Source organism: Anolis sagrei, chromosome 6, assembly GCF_037176765.1.
Source record: "Anolis sagrei isolate rAnoSag1 chromosome 6, rAnoSag1.mat, whole genome shotgun sequence".
NCBI classification, from domain to species: Eukaryota; Metazoa; Chordata; class Lepidosauria; order Squamata; family Dactyloidae; genus Anolis; species Anolis sagrei.
In genome coordinates, this window is record NC_090026.1 from 35,600,412 (window position 1) to 35,622,109 (window position 21,698).

At 41.3% G+C, this 21,698-nt stretch overlaps 1 protein-coding gene across 15 annotated transcripts in view; it reads right to left on the reverse strand.

The window, feature by feature from the left end:
* The window catches only part of SRCIN1 (SRC kinase signaling inhibitor 1), a 443,687-nt gene that overhangs the window by 227,849 nt on the left and 194,140 nt on the right, over window positions 1–21,698 (reverse strand). For all 15 annotated transcript variants that reach the window (XM_067470007.1, XM_067470008.1, XM_067470015.1 and 12 more), the window contains one exon: window positions 18,437–18,720. In XM_067470007.1, coding sequence (XP_067326108.1) covers window positions 18,437–18,720 — 284 coding nt within the window. The remainder of the gene's footprint in view (window positions 1–18,436; window positions 18,721–21,698) is intronic.

Genomic DNA, 21,698 nt, shown 5'->3' on the forward strand with positions numbered 1-21,698 from the left:
TGATGAGCGTAGAGGCTGTATGCCATGGTTTCTTGGCCCATAGATGACCTTTGTGGCTTTGAAAAATCCTTGAGCATTATGGGTATCTGCCAGGTGTTGGATTTCTTCAGCCTTCTTTGTCCACCAGATGTTCTTGAGTTCTCTTGTCCTTCTTTGGACCTCAGCTTTTGCACTGGCGTAGATCTTTTTCTTAGCAGCACAGTTGATGTCTCTCTGCCATGTTTGGAAGGCTTTCCTTTTCTTGTCGATTAGCTGTTGCCACATATAGCAGGGGTCCCCAAACTAAGGTCTGTTGGTCGGAAAGAAAGAAAGAGGAGGGAAGGAAGGAAAGAGCCACAAAGAGAGCCATGGGGACATTGTGAGGTAGGCCCTTCTCAGAGAGCCCTACTCTCCCTCGGTTACTAGCCAACTACACAACAGCAGCTGATGTGATCGCTACATGTGCTGATTAGGTTTATGCATACCACGTAAACTGTGATCCATTTCAGTGTCCCGGATTTTAGTGTGGCCCCGATCTGTTTTTTTGGGAACCTCTGAATTTTGGGGGGGGGGGGGGGCGATATCTGTTTTTGTTTTCAGGTGCTGTAAGATTTGTTTTCTATCTGACCCATTATTTGGTGGGGGGGCTTTCCAGCTCCCCTTCCCATAATTTTAGGCATTTAAGCTGTTTCTACTGTAAAGGAGAGGAGATGTATTGCAAGCAGGCATGCACACTTTCTCCCCCGGATCTGAACCACGTCACATACTCTTTCCAAAGCATTTAAAGGAGGCTTCTTAAAGCTGTCTACTTTAGAGAAGAGGTGTTGCAGGCAGGTGCGTGCTTTTTAAGGAGGCTTTACAGCTGTTTTTCTACGCTAGCGGAGGAGTGTTTCAGACAGGCATGTGGGCTTTAAGGTGGCTTCTTACATGTTTCTACTCTAGAGGAGAGGTGCTGCAGGCTTTCTCTCCCAGGCCTGCACCACGCTATGCACTCTTTCCAAGGCATTTAAAGGAGCCTTCCCCACTTCCAGGTAAGGAAGAGCAATAACCTCCTGGAGCTATCCTCCCTGAGCTTCCTTTAAAAAAACCTCTTTTTTCCTGGCACACTTCCATCTCCTTTCTGCTTTGAGTTTAATGCTTTCTTACAACTGTTTTCACTCTTTACTCTAGAGGAGAGGTATTAACTGGAAATGAGGGTTTTCTTTCCCAGGGAATGGGGGTTTCCTTTTCATTTGCTGGGATTAATAATAATAAAAAAAGATTAAACTGTGATTCCGAAAAGCAGAGGAAGAACTGAGATCAGCTCCCACTTATTTTTGTTGCAGGTGGGTTTTCGTACCGGGAAGGCCCTTACCATTATGTGCTACTGAAGGTACCAAAGATACTAAAGGAAACCAGACCCACACACAAGTCTAGTACTCATCTTAAAGAAGTAGTAGCTATTTTGTATCCCTAGGAAACAATTATGTCAAGAAAATGAAAAATTGACACACTTGCATCGCTTGTTGTGACTAGAAATGACTACCTCATCAGCCAAATGCAGGAGCACACTTTCCATAGAAATATTGTGAAGTTTATGTTATTTAAAATTGTTCTTCATTTTAAATATTGTACTGTTCTTTTATGGGTTTTTCTGCAGTACAAAGAAGATATGTGCAGTGTACATAGGAATTCATTCATTTTTTTTTTCAAACTATAGTTTGAACCATTCATCTCCTTAAAAAGTTTGAGGACCCCTGATGAACACCATATAAATTCATGTATATGTTGACCTCATGCATAAGTCAAGGACAGGGTTTGCCAAAATGATGGGTTTTGAAATGATATAACCTGTAAATACATCAAGGATTGCCACCAATGCCACCAAGCAAAGCACTTGGCCGCCATAACAATTTCCCTGCACAAGTCCAGAAGCAGCACCACATCAATGAGGGGGTGTCAATATTTAAAAGGGGATGGCACCTTTCAAAATATGAGGTAAGATACAGCACTCACATTGACCAGTGGATAAACTCCCCTAGATTCTTTAGGTTGAAATTTTTTACCGAAAATTTCTAGCCTTATACATGAGTATATAGGGTACACCAGGAAGGCTTTTTCCCTTCAATACATAGAATATTCCATAAGATCTAGGTGCCACATTGAACAAGATAGCATCTGTTTCTGATACTTTTTCAATAATACAATACAGAGCCTTGTAGATAAATTTATTATGGCATATTTGTGGATGCAGTACTTTTCAGTGAAGGGAGGGGAAAAGCCTCGATAGACAAGAAGGCAAGCGGACAAGCTTACCTTACAGTCACAGGGTACAAAAAAAAAAGACTGCTGAGTGTGTGAACAACTCCGTATTGAAAGAGGATGGCACGTCGGCCTTATAAATGGGGAAGAAAGAAGTCTGCAGGGGCTCTCTGCGAGATGCTCTCTCTCTCTCTCCCTTTCCGCTCAAGTCACTTTTATAGATCTGAGTCACCTTTATGCCTTTGGGAGAAACCTTGTTAGTGTTCTTACAGGATTCCTTTCATGCAAGCCTTGGGAATTAGGCTTCAAATATACCAGTCAGTGCTCAAAAACCATTTCCTGTAGAGATGGCAGATGGAACGGTGAGAGGGTACAATTGATTTTCTCCCAAGTCACCTTTGGTGTTTCCCCTCTTAGGAGCATTAAAAAATATAACTGTTTATATTTGATAATAAATGTAAAATATTTTTATGCTCCTGTGCTTCAAGCTGCTTTAGGAAGTCTATGACTTTGAAAAGAGACAAAGCTATAGAGTTAAATAAAATAAATAAAATTCAGGCAATATAGTGTTTACTTCTTTAGGTGTGTGGCCTGGCCTATCCCAAAGGAAGGCAACAAAGCACAGCAATCAAAACAAGCCTACCCTCAAACACAAATCTCCAAGGACAACAGAACAATTGCTTAAGTTCAAATACTGTGTCGTGGCATTTAGGACTTTGCAAGTGATAACCAGCACCTTGAATTTTGCCCTGGATAATATGCATCTCATACATAATGTTTACACAGATGCAAATGGGATGAGCTAAATCAGGATTCCTTGTTTGCATTAATTCTGACAGGTGTTTTTCGCCCATTCTCTTCCTTTTCACCATGCCAAGCACCAGGGAGAAGGAAGTATGAGTTCAGCCAGGAGGAAAAAAATACTCAAAAATATGCTCACCTCTAATGAGAAAGTTTGTCTCGATACACCAAGACTCATTGTTGGGGGAAAAATTGTCAATCTCCACAAGATTTTGCACATTTTTGTGCTTGTGTGTGAAAAATCTTGCAGCAAAACCTTGTTTTTCCCCATAATAAACATTCTGTACAGAATAGTAGTGGGATTTGCACAAAATGCATTAACAAATGGGGGTTCTCCCTGCCCCCAAACCCAAAATGTTGACTACCCAAGGCTAGAACCAAGAAATTCAATCATGTCAGGAGGAAATGCTTCTGGAACATGGCCATACAGCCCAGAAAACTCACAGCAACCCAATTCAATCATGGCTGGGAGAAGTATGGGGAGTTGGAGGTTTTTTAGTACCAACTCCCTGAAGTCAGTTATTGGAAAGAGACAAAGCTCAATGCTACCCTTATGCAGTTGAGGCAAGATACTTGGAAACAGCAAGGCAATTTCTTCTGAGCCTCCCCAACTACTCCTTTGTGTGCTACATGGCTTGCCATGCATTTTCCTCAAGCTATGCAGATTTCCTAAGCTATGGTGAAAGACTATATCAATTTCAAAGAAAGCTTCAACTGCTAATTCAGTTCACTTCTGATTTTTAAAATGGAGAAAAAGGCACCATCTTGTCTTTAGTTCAGATAGGAAAATGTATTCTGCTAACTCGACAGAAAGAGATGCTGGAGTCTGAAGCTCCCCAAGTCAATAAAATAAATAAATAAATAAATAAATAATGAAAGAAAGAAAAAGGGAGAGGCTCTACTACTCCACTACCCCACACTTTTGTTGTTTATTTGTTCAGTTGTTCCAATTCTTCGCAGACACATGAACCAGCCCACACCAGAGTTCCCTGTTGGCTCTTGCCACTCCCAGCTCATTCAAGGTCAAGCCGGTCACTTTAAGGATAACATCCATCCATCTTGCCCTTGGTTGGCCCCTCTTCCCCTTTCCTTCCATTTTTCCCAGCATCATCATCTTCTCCAAGCTTTCCTGTCTTCTTATTATGCAGCCAAAGTATTTCATCTTTGCCTTTAATACCCTTCCCTCCAGTGAGCAGGCTTTATTTCCTGGAGGATGACTGGTTGGATCTTGTGCTCCAAGACACTCTCAGAATTTTCCTCCAGCACCTCAGTTCAAAAGTGTGTATCTGCCTTCGCTCAGCCTTCCTTATGGTCCACCTCTCGCATCCATCCGTTACTATGGGGAATAACATTGATTTAACTATGCAGATCTGCACTGCCAGTGTGATATCGCTACTCTTAACAATTTTATCGAGATTGGTCATTGCTTTCCTCCCAAGAAGTAAACATCTTCTGATTTCCTGGCTGCAGTCTGCTTTTGCAGTAATCTTCACGCCTAGAAATACAAAGTCAGTCACTGTCTCCATGTTTTCTCCCTTTATTTGCCAATTATCAATCAGTCTGGTTGCCATCATCTTGGTTATTTTAATATTTAACTGCAACCCAGCTTTTGCACTTTTTTCTTTTTTAACTTGGTTTAAGGTTCCTCAGCTCCTCATCTCTTTCAGCCATCAAAGTGGTATCATCTGCATACCTAAGGTTGTTAATGTTTCTTCCAGTGATTTTTTAACCCCAGCCTTGGATTTGTCAAGTTCCACATATCACATGATGTGTTCTGCATACAAGTTGAATAGGTAAGGTGAGAGTATATAGCCCTGCCATATTCGTTTCCCAATCTTGAACTAGTCTGTTGTTCCATGGTCTGTTCTTACCTTTGCTACTTGGCTGTTATACAGATTCCTCAGGAGACAGACAAGGCGGCTTGGTATCCCCACATCACCAAGAACTTGCCACAATTTATTATGATCTACACAGTCAAAGGCACACAAAAAGGCAAAAGTGCAATGCCATAAAATTTAGTCATCTCAATTATTGGTCAATCCTCAGGTCTTGTAATGCCAATTACAGAGATAGCTGTCACACATTCATATTCTGTATTGTTCCTGAAGGTGCCCCGAATACATCTTGTCCTAAGAGAGCATGGTGAGAAATTTTAGCTCATATTAATAATTTTTTGAGCTCTGAACTGGCATGATTATGAGAGAGAATAACCTCTAGTTATTTCTGAGGGTAAGACAGAAATGGCTGAAAAGCTGATTTAACAAAACCTGAGAAACATCCTGAACGCTTCAACAGTTACTGAATTGTTCAACAACAAAACAATTTGCCTTGGAAGATGCAGTGTAGGACGTGGGAAGGTACTCTCTCCTTTCTGAAAGGAGGAAGCAGAGGATGAATATTTGACAGGATTGCTGTAATAACATTCTTCATTGCAGTTATTATACCAAGCGGGGGGTTGGGCTAAATCAGAACTTCTTAAACCTTTACATTTATGACTCCTTTCAAACTGAGAAACTTCTACCTGTCCACGGGTACACAAATATATAAAATAGGTATTAAAATTACTGATTTTTTGTGTGTGTCAGGAGCGACTTACGAAACTGCAAGTCACTTCTTGTGTGAGAGAATTGGCTATCTGCAAGGACGTTGCCCAGGGAAAGCCTGAATGTTTTACCATCCTTGTGGAAGGCTTCTCTCATGTCCCTGCATGGGGAGTAGGAGCTGACAGAGGGAGCTCAACTAACTCTCTCCAGATTTGAACCTCCAGCATGTCTGTCTTCAGTCTTGCTGGCACAAGGATTTAACCCATTGCACAACTGATAATAAATCAGCATTTGCAAGGCTTGCTAAATAGGCTGATTTTCCCTTTTATGAAATATATATGAAGCATCTTCTGCAGAGTCCACTGTAAACAATGCACAACAGAGTCATGTAAATAACTAAAACTGTCACTAAGTGCTGTTCAGTAAACTTTAACCATTGCCATTTGGGGGTGAACTCCAGCATTGAGCTAAAGAAGGTATTTGGTGTCGGGATCCACAATTTAAGAAGCAGTGGTATAAATGACTTCCAGTACAATCAGACATCTATTTTGCAGATGTGATTATTTACAGATTTGATTAATATGTTATCTCTGAGCATGACTCCAACAGAAGCTGACCATAGAGTTATAGGATGTAGAGACTGCTAGATAAATATTCTCTTCATTCAAAAAATTCCTGATATTTTTTGTTTGATTTTTCCACTTTTGCAATGGCCCTGCTCTCTTAACCCTTAGCGAATATGGAGGGTGGACTGCACTTTGCATTCAGGAGGCGATAATCCCCTCTCTGCTCACTGTTAAACATTTTGATCTTTCACTGAAAAAACAAGATTCTAGTTCTCAAGGGATAAAAACAAAAGCTGAGGCAGATCTTATATAGCTTTCACTGGAAGGAAAAGCAGACCCTTTTTTGCTATTTAAGACTGGGGGGGGGGGTGCAGCATCAAGGATGTCGTGCAATTTAAGCCATGTCATTCTGCACCTGACTAATTCAGACTTCAGTTCCCCACTTCCCTCCCAGAGACCCACATTGTTCATCATTGGTTAATATGCATTCTGGAGGGATGAAAAATGCTTCTTTTTGACCTGCAGCTCCATCTGCTGTTTTAGCCTTGCCTGTTTCACTGCTAATCTACTCAGGAGGAAAAAAGGGAATTGTCATTCTCTTCCAGGAGAAGATGAAACCAGGCTGCCAGCATGAAAAACATAAACATATTTCTTTTACTATATAACAAGCAATTAGAGACATCATTAACTCTATGATAGCTGTGAAGACTGCAGGGAACACAGTTCCATTTGTGGCACAAACAAAATCCGGTGAAAATGAGTAGAGCTGGTATGGTCTAACCCAGAGTCTCATCATACTGACTGTGTGAAATGGGTCTCAAATTTCTAATGTCTCACTCTGGTTTTTGAAATACATTTAGAGGCCATCTGACTGGCAAATTGGCTGGCATCTTGTTGGACAGAGTGGATCCATTGTGTGCTTTACAGCAAAGATCAATAATTAAGATACGCATATACCATACATCTTCTACCTTTAGAGGGGTAAGGCTATGCAGTAGTTCTCAGCCTTTGGGTCCCTAGGTGTTTGGCCTACAACTCCCAGAAATCCCAGCCAGTTTACCAGCTGTTAGGATTCCTGGGAGTTGAAGGCCAAAGCACCTAGGGAATCACATGTTGAGAACCACTATGATATAGGAACACCAGTTTTAAAAAAAACAAAACACACACACACACCTTTTCTACACGTTTCCCGATCCTACAGAGCAGGAGTTCATGGAGCCCAAGAATATATAATGTATAAATATATATTATACACAATGTATAAATTTAAGGCACAGGCAGACCTTTGGACACAGGGGCCGCATCTTGTTTTAAAATTTGACATATGGGTCAGGCAAAAGGCAGATGAATGGAGAGTGTTTGTGTGAACTAATTGAAAAAAATGAACAAATTCCTACGTATACTGTGCATATCTTGTTCGTTATGGGGAGGGGTGGGGGGAAGAGAACAATACAATATTTAAAATTAAGAACAATTTCAAACAAGATAAACTTAACAGTGTTTCAGTAGAAGACCCCACTGAAACATCCAGTCAACCCCTTTATGCTATGCAGGAAAAGCACAAACTACCCCTGGCAGATGGTAATCCAGCCTCTATAGTAATCGTAGTAGTAGTTTAAGCAGACTGGTCTATTCTGGTCTATTCTGGTGGATGCTCATTAAAGAGTCACCACAAAGGACTTAGAGATTCCTAAAGATAACATATTAACCAATTCTCCAAATAATTAAACCCGCAAATATGGAGGGTCGGCTGAAATCTAGGCATGAGTAACCTGAGGTTCTCCAGTTGCTTTGATTTATAACTTTCAGCAGTTTTATTCATTCTGACCAATGATTTGGGATTGTGGGAGTTATTTTGCAACATTTATTTTGCTTCACGGAAAAGGTCAAAGAGTTGTTCAAGGCACTAAAGGCTTGCCCCCCCTGTTTACAGGAAGTCAAATTTCAGCAGGCATGATGATTATCACAGGGAATAGAAACCTTTTAAATGGAAAATTTGATTCAGAAAATGATAAATTCTGTGCTGTAGAATATTTACAGCTTATGCTGAGGCAGACTCTAAAGGAGAGCTAGTTTTCATTTCCTGAGGTCCTACAGGATTCAATAAAAGGTCATACAGATCTAGAGACATTTTATAACCTAATAAGCAACTCTGCAGTTTATTGTATGCCACCAATCCTGATTCATATAGGATTTGTTGTTTGAAACCTCTATGTAAGACATTCTTGGGTTGTATCCACACTGCATATTTATAACTGTGCTGGTACGGCTGTACCAGAAGCTCCAGCTTTATTAGCTTTGTATTAAATGTTTGCTTGCAGTCCAAGGCTTGGGATTCTGCAGAAGGGTGGCTTCCTGTTAAAGCTTGCAGTTATAGGGCAGGCCACCTGTCCATCTTTAAGCTTTGGTTCCGCCCCCTGTTCAAGCTCTGAGAGGGATAGGAACCATTTTGGTCAGTCTCAGCAACAATAACTAATGTACAGGACGTGTACAGGCTTCTCCTGTGCAAAAGCTTCAACCCTTAAGACTTTCCAGGGGGAAACAGTCTTAAGAGCATCCAAAGATTCCCAAAGATTCCCAGGGAAACAGCCCTAAAGCTCTGAGGAATTTCGGAGGGAAAAACAGCTTTGAATATCAAAGAACTCCAGCTGAAGAGACTACAGGCCTTGCTGGTAGGTCCACTTGGTGCTTTGAGACGCAGTTCAACCCGGTAGTGGAGCTCACATCAGTTAGGTTTAGGTTCACAGTCAGTCTGGGAGAAGTTAGAAAGGGATTTTCCTTTAAAGTAAAGTAACAGCTAGAAGCCACCAGTTGCACAAAAGTCTGGAAGCATTTGTTTAACCTTTTGAAGACAAGAGAAGTTTCTGTTTGATTGTTCCTCAATAAAATACTTTGTTATATTTCACAAGCCCTCTAAAGACTGTTTGTGGTGGAAAATTCCTAAGAGCTTCTCTTCGGGGGCCCTGGCTTCCCGCTGGGCTCAAGTTGCACGTCCTGTTTTAAAAGCACTTCATTTCAAGCCCAGCGCGTGACAGAACAATAACACTTTTATTCACTTTAACTGCTACAGCTTTATCCTATGGAATCTTGGGATTTGTAGTCCAGTGAGTGGTTTAAATTTTTCTAGTGCACACCTTTGCATGTCTCTAACAGAGAACTCCAAGGACCTTGCCAAACCACAATTTCCAAACTTTGATAGGATCGAGACATGGCAGTTAAATTGGTATGAAACTTGTATGACTGTATAATGCAGATTTACCATAGATGGGGCCAATTCCAGTCTTGTGTCAAAGCCATATGTAGCTTTATAGGGGGACTCCTAGTGTAAATTTTGACTTGCCCAACACTGGCTCCCAGTATTACTTGGTTATAAATATCTCAAAATTTGTGAGTCCCAATAAGTTTAGTAAAGAAGTTGAATTGAATCAAAGGGCTGAGCTGGGAAATGTTGTCTGTAAACTATTACCGCTTTGGGAAACTGGGACAATAGACTGTATTTTATTTATTTATCATATCGGAAGTGAACCAAGGGTACAGTTGTAAGATATTTTAAAAACACGTTTAAAAAAAACTTGGCATTATACTAAATGTCTTTTGGCCACTTGGAGTGCTTCTGGTGTTGCTGCATTGTGCATGTGGCAGGGCTCAGACTGCATTATAATAGGTAGACTATGGCCGAAAGCAAGGAGGAGCCGAGGAGCCTTCTAATCAAGGTGAAAGAAGAAAGCGCAAAAGCGAGGTTGCAGCTAAACATAAAAAAAACCAAGATTATGGCAACAAGAATGACTGACAACTGGAAAATAGAGGGAGAAAATGTGGAGGCCGTGACAGACTTTGTATTTCTAGGTGCAAAGATTACTGCAGATGCAGACTGTGGCCAGGAAATCAGAAGACGCTTACTTCTTGGGAGGAGAGCAATGTCCAATCTCGATGAAATAATAAAGAGTAGAGACATCACACTGGCAACAAAGATCCACCTAGTCAAAGCCATGGTATTCCCTGTAGTAACCTACGGCTGGAGAGCTGGACCTTAGGGAAGGCTGAGCGAAGGAAGATAGATGCTTTTGAACTGTGGTGTTGGAGGAAAGTTCTGAGAGTGCCATGGACTGCGAGAAGATCCAACCAGTCCATCCTCCAGGAAATAAAGCCCGACTGCTCACTGGAGGGAAAGATACTAGAGACAAAGTTGAAGTACTTTGGCCACATCATGAGGAGACAGGAAAGCCTAGAGAAGACAATTATGCTGGGGAAAGTGGAAGGCAAAAGGAAGAGGGGCCGACCAAGGGCAAGATGGATGGATGGCATCCTTGAAGTGACTGGACTGACCTTGAAGGAACTGGGGGTGGTGACGGCCGACAGGGAGCTCTGGCGCGGGCTGGTCCATGAGGTCACAAAGAGTCGGAGACGACAGAACGAATGAACAACAACAAAATGGTTGTAATAGGCGGATAAGGGGAATGTGTCCCCTTGTTAAGGTCTCTGTGTAGGTCAGCCACAAAGGTGACCAAAGCCATCTCGGTACTGTCACACATCCGGGTGTCCCCTGGGCAACATCTCTGTAGACGGTTGATTCTCTCATACCAGAAGCGACTAGAATAGTGTGTGTGTGTGTATGGAATAGCTAGCTATAGCACTACCTTTTTGTGTGTAACAATTACTCTTTGTTTCTTACTCATATACTGTTGGGGAGGTATCATTTGGGAGAACTTTGATTTTTTTTAATGAAACACTTTGATACTTTTTGATAAATGTACACATAACATACACTTTTCTTTTTTTAAAAAAGCTGGCCAACACTGATGTTGCTGTTACCATTGTTTTCTATGCTTTCCTGCAGGGCAGATCAATAAAAGAGTCAATCTGTAGCCACAGTCAGAGTCAAGCAATCTATCCAAAGGGAAAGAGGGGTTATGATGGAAATAAGTGCATTAAAGATGCAGGAAGAGTGGTAGACAAGAAAGATATACAAGAAAGGCCAGTGGCAGCCATTGAAGACAAGATAGTCGGAAATCAGTTCTCTGACTCCCTACACTCCCCCACCCCCTAAAATTTACAACTAGCTAAGGAAAGGAAGGAGGAGAATCGGGACAATAAGGGAAGAAAGAAATTAACCTTTTTTTTTCCAACACAATTTTGTCGCCTGAATCACCTTGTACAACCTGATATTTGCCCCTTGGGGGAAACACAAATGAAACCAAGTGTCTGTGTGTCTTTTCAAACAGCAAAACAAGAGCAGATTGTGTAGGACAAGGGTTTTAATGTTGCAAGGCGCAATTGCAAACACAACATTTTTTAAAAGCCACTTTCACTAAATGCTTTTGACCCAATCTAGCTTTCCCAACCAGGTAGGTAAAGGTAGAGGTTTTCCCCTCACATTAAGTCCAGTCGTGTCCAACTCTGGGGGTTGGTGCTCATCTCCATTTCTAAGCAAAAGAGCCAGAGTTGGCCATAGACACCTCCAAGGTCATGTGGCCGGCATGACTGCATGGAGTGCTGTTACCTTCCCACTGGAGTGGTACCTATTGATCTCAGATTTGCATGTTTTTGAACTGCTAGGTTGGCAGAAGCTGGGGCTAACAGTGGGAGCTCAAACCACTCCCTGAATTCAAACCTGTGACCTTTCTATCAGCAAGTTCAGCAGCTCAGCGGTTTAACCCACTGAGCCATCAGGGGCTCCACACACAACTAGTATTTTATTTGAAAGCAAAAGATACTTACTGTCATATGTCTCTTTGGATTGTATCTAACCTGGAAGCAATTACAGTTGTATAAAAAGTCAGAAGAAACCTTTGGTTAAGGATGGGACTTGAGAGCACAGTATCCTCTCACTTTACAGACTCAAGTAGTTGATGCTGGAGCTCAGAAAAGTTATTTTTTGAAATACAGTTCCCCAAATCTCTGAATCAGATTCTGAAAGTTGTAGCCCAGAAAAGAATTGACAAATAAATAGTGTGCAATTACTGTAATAGAAACCAAAAAACTCCTGCTCTGAATCCCTGTAGGTCTTGAAAGCCTCAATTGATTTGAATGGAATTCCTCAGACAATTATATGTGCACGAAATTCTGAGGGAGCTCTGGGGTGATCCCACAGTTTTGTAGATATGGATAGTAGATTGGTCTGGATTTGCCCCATCTACTATTCACAGCACACACCACTGGCATCACCACTGTTGAGGCTTGTTGATGACATCAGATGTCTGGTGATGTCATGCATGGCGATGAACCATGCAACCAGAAATGTGACATCACCAACAAGCCTCTGGGAGAGAGCTGCTTATTGGCAGTGATGCAGTGACAGCCCTGATACACCCTTGAATGAGCCAGCCAAGTAGATAGCCAAAGAGCTCCAAGTTGAATTGAATCAAAGGGCTGAGCTGGGAAATGTTGTCTGTAAACTATTACCGCTTTTGGGAAACTTGGAACAATGTAAACTGTTCCAAGTTACATTGGAGCAGCGCTGGAACCCTTCACACTGGTAGATGTAGATGTGGTTTTAGGCCCTTTACCCCAGGATCTGAACCTAGATTATCTGCTTATCCCAGATTATGCAGCAGTGGAGACGTATATAAAAAGGTCAGTCATACAATCCATTCCTGCGATATAGGGCAGTGTAGATCTAGCCTTAGTAATGGCAGATAAAAATTGATTTTTTTTAAAAGGGGTGTTACTATACCTATTTAAAGACAATCTGTATACTGGCTTTGAGCCTGAGAATTGGAAAATGGTTCCAAAGCCAAACCCCAAATCAAATAGAGTCAAAAATACTACAGCGAAAGTAAAAAGAGCAGAGTCCACAGGTCTGATTCTTATGGTGACTGTCCAGGGTTCAGCTCCAAGCAATTAGCCAAAGGTAGAGGAGCAGCCAGTTATCTCCGGGTGAACACTGATGGAGAGATATCACACAGAGCATATAGAACGGATGTTGCTACAGCAGCCTCTTTCCTGGCACCTGGCATAAAAAGGGGCATGATCCCTCCCTCCCACATTTCCCTGTTATATGCCTTAAATGTCTTTAAAGCCTCTGGTTCTGACATCTCTACTGTGCAAAGACAGAAGGGAGAGGTGTCTTCATCAGATGTTTTCCACATTGTAGTTTCAGGTGGCAGGTCAAAAGAACACATTTGGCCTGCTGCTTCTCTACTTTGAACAGCTCTGAAAAGATCAAGAAATGAGGGCTGCCTTCTTTCTCAGCCTGCATTAAAAACAGGGTAGCCATTTGTGCCTTCGCTAAAAAGAAGAAACGTGTTGCTAAGGAGGAAGATAAAAGAGTACACAGAGTTGCATAAATTGTGAATGTGTTGATATTATTGCATATGAATAATGCAAATGCCCAAATAACTATAGTTTAAGTATATACAGCATACATTTCACCATTTTATTTCATCTCAGGAGCGAATTGAGAAACTGGAAGTCACTTCTGCCGTGAGAGAATTGGCCGTCTACAAAGACATTGCCCAGGGGACGCCCAGGTATTTGATGTTTTACCATTCTTGTGGCAGGCTTTTCCCATGTCCCCACATGGGGAGCTGGAGCTGACAGAGGGAGCTCAACCTGCTCTCTCCGGATTTGTACCACTGACCTGTTGTTCCTGCCAGCATTGTGCTACCAGGGGCTGCCATTTCCCCATTGTGGGGAAGCCAGTGACCAGATGAACTGTGTAGCTGCTGCTCAGATTCTCACAGCGGATGGAAAGTTTCAAAACCTTCTTATGGTTCTGTATCTTTGATTTGGACTGGATAGTTCTTCAAATAAGAGCAAGCGCAGCCAATCTGCTTGGAGCTGAACTGCAACTTCCATCATTCTTCACCATTGGCTATGCTGGCTAGAATGGATGGGAGCTGCAATCCAATCACTAAAAGGTCAAAGGTACCTTGGAACAGGATGGCTTCAAACAGAGAAGGATTCTCAAAATAGGACCCAAAACCTCCCAGTTTTTCCCACCTTTGCTGCACCGGAAAAGTTGCAACCTTCAAGGGATTTCGGCAGAGCTTACAACACCTTCGGTTGAGTGAGATACCATTTTGCAAGGTGGCTATTGGTCTTTCCAAACATATATAAAATTACCTTCAGGCTATGTACATAAGGCGCATGTGAAACATAAATGAATTTCATCTTTCTACTTGGGCCCCATTTCCAAGATGCCTCACTATGTATATATATGCAAATACAGGTATTTCAAAATCCCAAAAAAGTCTAAAATCCAAACACTCCTGGATAAGGGAGACTCAACTTGCAATGCTGAATTTCAGCAACAGGATATGCACGCATGTTTATAAAAACCATGTACACATATTAAGGTTGGTTGATTAAAAAAATAGTTCAAAGCTCGTAGGGGGCGCTGGTGTTTCAATTCTAAAGTCACTTCCAAATTTATTTATTTTTTAAATTCAAAACTTTCCAAAACTTCCGAATCGCTTCGTTAATAGCAGACATGTATGAGCAGTAGGAAAAAATCAGCACTGGCACTGGGGAAACTTCAGGGGATTTTCCCTCCCTCATTTTTAGACCAATCCTGATGAAACTTGCCACAATGGTAAAACACATAATCCACTGTTAGGTCACTAAATTTCGTAACATTTGGCTTATCCTTGGATTTTTGGCCAATTTTTGAAGATTTTATAAAAAAACATTTTTAAATAATAAAGAAAATCAGCTCCTGGTTTGGAAGTGTTATTTCCTGTTTCATTGGATGGTCGTTACTTTGAAAGTTCCAGAAACTTTGTTTGTGTGGCACAAACTGTGTTAAATTGGTGGAGAACAGAAATCATAGTACAAACCCCATCAAGGAATATCTAAACTGACCCCCTTTTTTCTAGGCAGATAGGCGCCATCCAAACTCTCCTGACATCCATTTGCTTCCTCTACTGAGTTGGAGGGATCTTCAAAACACATCCATCTGTTTATTCCTTTTTACAGATGAAATCAATATTTTAATGTTATTACTTACTGTCGTAAAGGGCTGGCTGGCCGTGGCTGGTTACAAGCCTGATTGCCTTGTTCATGGCAATCAGGCCAAAGTGAAATGATTGGTTTTTAAGTAGTTCATGTTCTCTTGGCTTTGCAAAAGTTGCTTATTGTTTTGCTGCCTTCTTTAGAAACCTTTGTAGATTCAATCAGTTTATTTTATATTCAGACGAAGACGGCTACAGACAGCTATAGGGATCCTTCAGCCATTTTGGCTACTGAGCAGCCGGGCAGTGTGGGAAATGTAGTTTAACAGCAGCGCCTTTTGCAATCTCTACCATTGGGGGCCTGGCTTTCACAAACGACAACAATGGCTGTGCTTAGCCACACCCACCTCATCCCTCCCTTGCATCACCGGGGAAGGAAAGCATGAGATTTAAAAACTTTTTAGGCTTTACCAAAGTTGCTTAATGATTCTGAAAATTAAAATAACCTTGGGAGACATCAGAACATTATGGAGTATTTCCAGGAAAAAAAGGTTAGTGGTTCAAATTCGGATTTGCCCCTCCCACCTTTCCTGCATGATTCAAAACTGCTTCGAAAGATAAAAGTCTGAAGTTTGTTAAGAGTTTCAGGCTCTTCCGAATGAACCTATCAAACCCTAACACATATACTATCATTCAGGAATGTGTGTGTATGTGTTTGTGTAGATGTGGGATTAGCCCTGCTTCTATTTATTCCTTTTACGTAGCTCTGACTTCACTCTTCAACTTTGGTATGGTTTTGGTCTTTTCCAGTCCCCAATGTCTTTATTCTTTTCAACATTTATTGATTTATTACACTCCTCTAAGCTGGGGACAAAATGGGAAAGGTGGCGTTGTGATGACCACAAAGGCCAGCCAATTAACAATCCCTACAGCCAGGTGGAAAGACACAAGAGTCTTGGTTCTGTGACTGGCAGGAATGCCAGCCAATCTGTATTCTGACTATCAAGACAGATGGAAGGAGGCTTTGTGACTGTTACAAGGACCAGCCAATTACCATTCTGCACTGCCCATTTTCCCACAAAACAGGAGGGACCAATTCCCCCTGCTTTAATTCAGTTTAGGTAGGGGTCAAAATTCATGTTATTCAAACAGATTTTCTTTTAGCTGAAACTAAATTTCACAATACAATTTCAAGACTGACTCTTCATCTCTCCACCACATTCTATTACATTTATTGGGCCATATATGAATGCAAAGACTGTGAAAACCGACACTTCACAATTTTTTAACGGAAGTATATGTCTCACCAACAAGCGTGGAATATATACCCCTCCTGATTTTTCTAGGTTACAATATGCAATCAGCCAGCATACTCTTAGCAAGCAATTCCTGGAGAAAAGCATACTTGAAAACTAATTTCTACTTAAATTGTCACTATGTCATCGAGACTCATCCACATCTTCAGTACTTTCCTTTTCATGATTCAAAGGCCATACACATTGTAGGACTGCCTTTTGCAAGGTAGACTGGCTGTGTCAAAGACTTCCAACTGGAGAGAGATTTCATCTCAGAAATAGTCTATTGCTGCCCTTTGTTTTTTTATTATTGTTATTATTGTTATTATTGTTATTATTGTTATTATTGTTATTATTGTTATTATTGTTATTATTGTTATTATTGTTATTATTGTTATTATTAGATATACAACAAGATTAGTACACAGCAAACAAGATCACAACGCTGGCTTTTGCATTGGATCACACGTCGAACACTTCCCAAGTGTCTAGGAGTGTGTGATGTATTGGTGAATAATGCATGCAGATCTGAGTTGGGTGACCTTTTAGAGCTGACAGATGGTAATTTTGTCAGCGCCAATTGTTTTTAAGTGCAGGCTACGGTCTTTAGGCACTGCATCCAGTGTGTTGATCACCACTGGGACATCTTTACTGGCTTGTGCCAGAGTCTTCAATCTTTAAATCCTCATTATCTATTATTATTATTATTATTATTGCTAGGCAGCATCAACACTAAGGACAAATACATATATCCATTTTCCCCTTTCCCCTCATATTTACAAATATTTGAATGTAATAAAGATATTCCGTTGTGCCTTTGATTAGGCAGTTCCGAAGAATCGACCCAATGTTACCCAAGTCTCAGCACTTTAGCCTGGCCCTCCACTCTATAATTCTGACATTTTAAGGTCCAAGGACATTATCCTCCATGTTTTAATTCTGTGCTCTTTGGGCCTGTCTCTGTAAGCCATCCCGAGTCCCTTTGGGGAGATGGAAGCGGGGAGTAAAAATAAAAAGTTATTATTTACAGTGGGACCTTGGTATCCATTGAGATTTGATTCCACTTTTTTTTTGGTTGAGTTAGGAGCGACTTGAGAAACTGCAAGTCGCTTCTGGTGTGAGAGAATTGGCCATCTGCAAGGATGTTGCCCAGGGGACGCCCGGATGTTTTGATGTTTTATCATCCTTGTGGGAGGCTTCTCTTGTGTCCCCACATGAGGAGCTGGAGCTAATAGATGGAGCTCATCCGTGCTCTCCCCAGATTCGAACCTGCGACCTCTCGGTCTTCAGTCCTGCCGGCACAAGGGTTTACCCTACTGTGCCACTGGGGGCTCCAAGGGTTCCACTTATTCAGTAGATATCAAAACCCATGAATATTCATCCCTATTATATATAATGACATAGTAGAATTGTGTCCCTTATATAAGAAGGCAAAAATAAAAAATTACTTTTTGGAATTTGTTTTTTTTTAATTGAAGACATGGATGGTTGAATCCATAGATGTTGAACCAATGGATACAAAACAGCCTTGGACAAACTTCGGCCCTCCAGGCGTTTTGGACTTCAACTCCAACAATTCCTAAAAGTTGTTAGGAATTGTAGGAGTTGAGGTCCAAAACACTTGGAGGGCTGAAGTTTGCCCATGCTTGATATGGAAAACTGGCTGTATTAAATTTGGAATATTCCTTTAAAAGATGAGCTCAGTGAAATATTCAAATCCAGAAGTCATAGCTATTCCCAGCATTAAGAAGAGCATTGTATATAACTTCCTGTCATCTCAAAAAAAAAAAAAAAAAAGAAGGTGGCAATCCTAATTCAGCACCCCCAAATTGGACTGAATACACAAGGATTCCAACACAGATCTTTAAGAGCTAAGCCATTGAGACCCTCTGGCTGCAAGGTAAATTTCAAATTCATCTTACGTTTAATTATTTTTAAAATGTCAAGAACTTCCCACGGAACTCATAAATAACTTTGCAAATTTTGCAAATGATAACAAAACAATATTATCTCCTGTGATTTGAATCTTGAAGGGAAAGCTATGTTCCTCAAGCCAAGAGGCCATTCTTACTTTTGTGCTGTTAAAGGAACTCCATCAAAGGAGAAAAGGCAGGCCTTACCTGGTCCCGGATCCTCTCCTGCTGCCCTCGGATGGCCAGGGCATGCTGGGGGTATTTGCTCTTCAAATGGTCCATGAAGGCGTCCCGCTTCCGTTCCATCTCAGACTTTTGGAGCCCCGTAAGGGCTTCCAGGCTCTGGGCGGCGATGACAGTGTGTCGGCGTTCTGAGGTATGCACCAGCCCTACGTTGGAGAAACGGCGTGTGCCATTTCCCAGGGTCCGGTATTCCCTTGGATATTCTGCATCATCCGCTGAGATCATGTGGGCACTAGTCCTCTCGGGATCTACGCAGATTCGGGAGGAAGGAAGAAAAGCAGAGAGGATGTCAGGGCACTGCTCTACCTTCCTCGCAGTGGCGAAAAAGGACCAGGGATATTGGATGTGTAGGAAAGACAGGGAGAGGTTCGTTGGACAGGGCTGGGAGAAATAAACTGGCCAGTCCTCATCATGGGAGGACCTCTTGACCTAATTAGCACAGGTACAGACTACATAATAATTTCACTTTGGAAATAACCATCTGTTCTTCCCTAGGGAACAGAGCCTATAGGTTTTTGACAGAGTTTGGAAGTTACTCATAAAGTACATTGTTTACATTTCCAAGAAGTAGCTGATATTATTAAAATTTAAAGTAACTCTTTGCTTATCCGTTACTTTTTCAAAAATACAAAATGCACACAAGGAACAGCTGAAACCTGTACTTGAACCACGTGATAATTAGTGAGGGTACCTTCCTATAAATCACAAAAGGAATAACATTATCCATCTGTGCTGATGTAACTTAGTTATATCTTCACTAGCTGTCTCCTGCCATGTGTTGCTGTGGCACAGATGTGTATATGTGTTTTGTGTGTGTGTATATGTGTGTATATATATTTGTGTATATGTGTGTTTGCATAGACACACACACATACACACACACATGTGGGTGTTTATATGTGTATGCATATGTGTGTACATGTGTGTATATATTGGTGTATTTCTGTGTTTATATGTATATGTATATTGTGTATACGTGTGTGCTTGTGCATATGCATATCTGTGTGTATATATGTGTGTATGTATATGTGTGCATGTGTATAAGTATGTGTATATTTGTGTGTGCTTGTGTATATAAATATGTGTGTGTTTCTGTATGTATGCATGCATGTGGCATGGGCAATCCATGGTTCTAAATGGTTTAGCTACAAAACTAAAGTTCTGGTGGTGAAAACTAGGGGGCGCTGGTGCTTTGCTTCTACAGTGTTGCTAAAGTCCTGGTGGTGAAAATTTCAGAACTCTAACAAAACATTCAAAATTCTGTTATAAATGGCAGTTCCTAATTGGTTCTGTCAAAAAAAAATCCAATAATGAAATAATAAAGGAATTTTGAAAGTTTTGTTAGAGTTCTGAAATTCTCACCACCAGAACTTTAGCAACACTAGAAGCAAAGCACCAGCGCCCCCTAGTTTTGTAAGTTCTTTAGAACCATTTAGAACCATGGATTACCCATGCCTAGTATATATGGTTTATTTTGGGGGGTTTTAAGTCCGTTCTACTGGTTTTTGTGTGTGTTTAGGGGTGATGGACACTCATTGAACTGTTAGATGTGTTGTGTCAACATTTTGTGGCAATTTATCCAGTGGTTTCTGAGTTATGTTTTTCCCACAAACGAGAATTACATTTATATATATATATATAGATTACTTGGGTTGATTATTAATTACAAGTTAATATACTTCCAAGCTCTGCTTTTTCTTCCCTACTGAGCCTCAGAACAAGGTCACACAAATTTCAGACCCTTAATAGAAGGTCTGAAGCATGATAAAGGTGAGTGAGAAATGGGGAGACAAAGGTCTGTTCCAATCACTTTCCATTCCAAAGTGATTTCCAGAAGGTTTCTGGGTGCAAAAGGGACAAAGGGTGTGTTTGAGAGTGGGGGTTAAGGTGAAGGGCAGAAACGACTGTCATCCAGGAGAAAGACGAGGCGACAAGACAATAAATATATCAAGACAACAACTGGGGAACCACAGAGACACCAAAACTGGCCAAAGGAGCCAAATTAAATACAAACAGCCCAAAGACGTCAAGGGAGGATGACAAACTAGGGTGCCCTGCTCTCAAGCAGAGGCAGACAGAACGACAAAGACAGACAGACATTCTGAAACAGTAAAGACGTAAAGAAAGAAACTGAAAGGAAACAAAAATGAAGGTTGGATCATAGGGAAAGGAATTTTTGTGAAACACTGCTCTGAAACTGAGGTTGTTGCCATTACCTAAAAATCTGGCCTTCCATTTCCAGTGCCTGCCCCAAGGAAAGGAGGTACAACAACTCACCAAAACCCTGTTCCAAAAAACCACCACATTACCTGTTCTGACACCTTGATTCACTGTCAGCAGTAAAATGAGTAAACTGCTTTCTCCGCCAAGCATGCCTAAACCTTTCCCCTGCATTGCTAAATGGCCCGAAGCCATTCCTGACCCCTGAATAGCCTGTAATATCCTGCCTGTTACTGTCACACGAGCTGAGCCTTCCCATCACCCAAAGTGTGGGTTGGCAAGCATGTAATCTCAATTAAAGAGAGAAATAAAATTCTACATTAAATACTACACATAGAAGAACAAAAATAAATTACAACTTGAGAACGGTATATATTTTCATGCCCAATTATTTATTCTGCATAATTTTAGTTCATGCAAATATGAGGATGAGCACATGGGAGACCCTGGTCCTCAAAAATGGCATGCCCTTTGCAGTGTCCAAGTTTAGAATAATAGAATCATAACGTTGGAAGAGACCTTGTGGGCCATCTAGTCCAACCCCCTGCCAAGAAGCAGGACAATCGCGTTCAAAGCACCGCCAACAGATGGCCATCCAGCCTCTGTTTAAAAGCCTCTATAGAAGGAACCTCCATCACACTTCGGGGTAGAGAGTTCCACTGCTGAACAGCTCTCACAGTCAGAAAGCTCTTCCTAATGTTCAGGTGGAATCTCCTTTCCTGTAGGTTGAAGCCATTGCTCCATGTCCTAGTCTCCAGGGCAGCAGAAAACAAACTTGCTCCCTCCTCCCTATGACTTCTCCTCACACATTTATACATGGTTACCATGTCTCCTTTCAGTCTTCTCTTCTTCGGGTTAAACATGCCCAACTCTTTAAGCTGCTCCTCATAGGGTTTGTCCTCCAGACCCTTGATCATTTTAGTTGCCCTCCTCTGGACACATTCCAGCTTGTCAATATCTCTCTTCAACTGTGGTGCCCAGAATTGGACACAGTATTCCAGGTGTG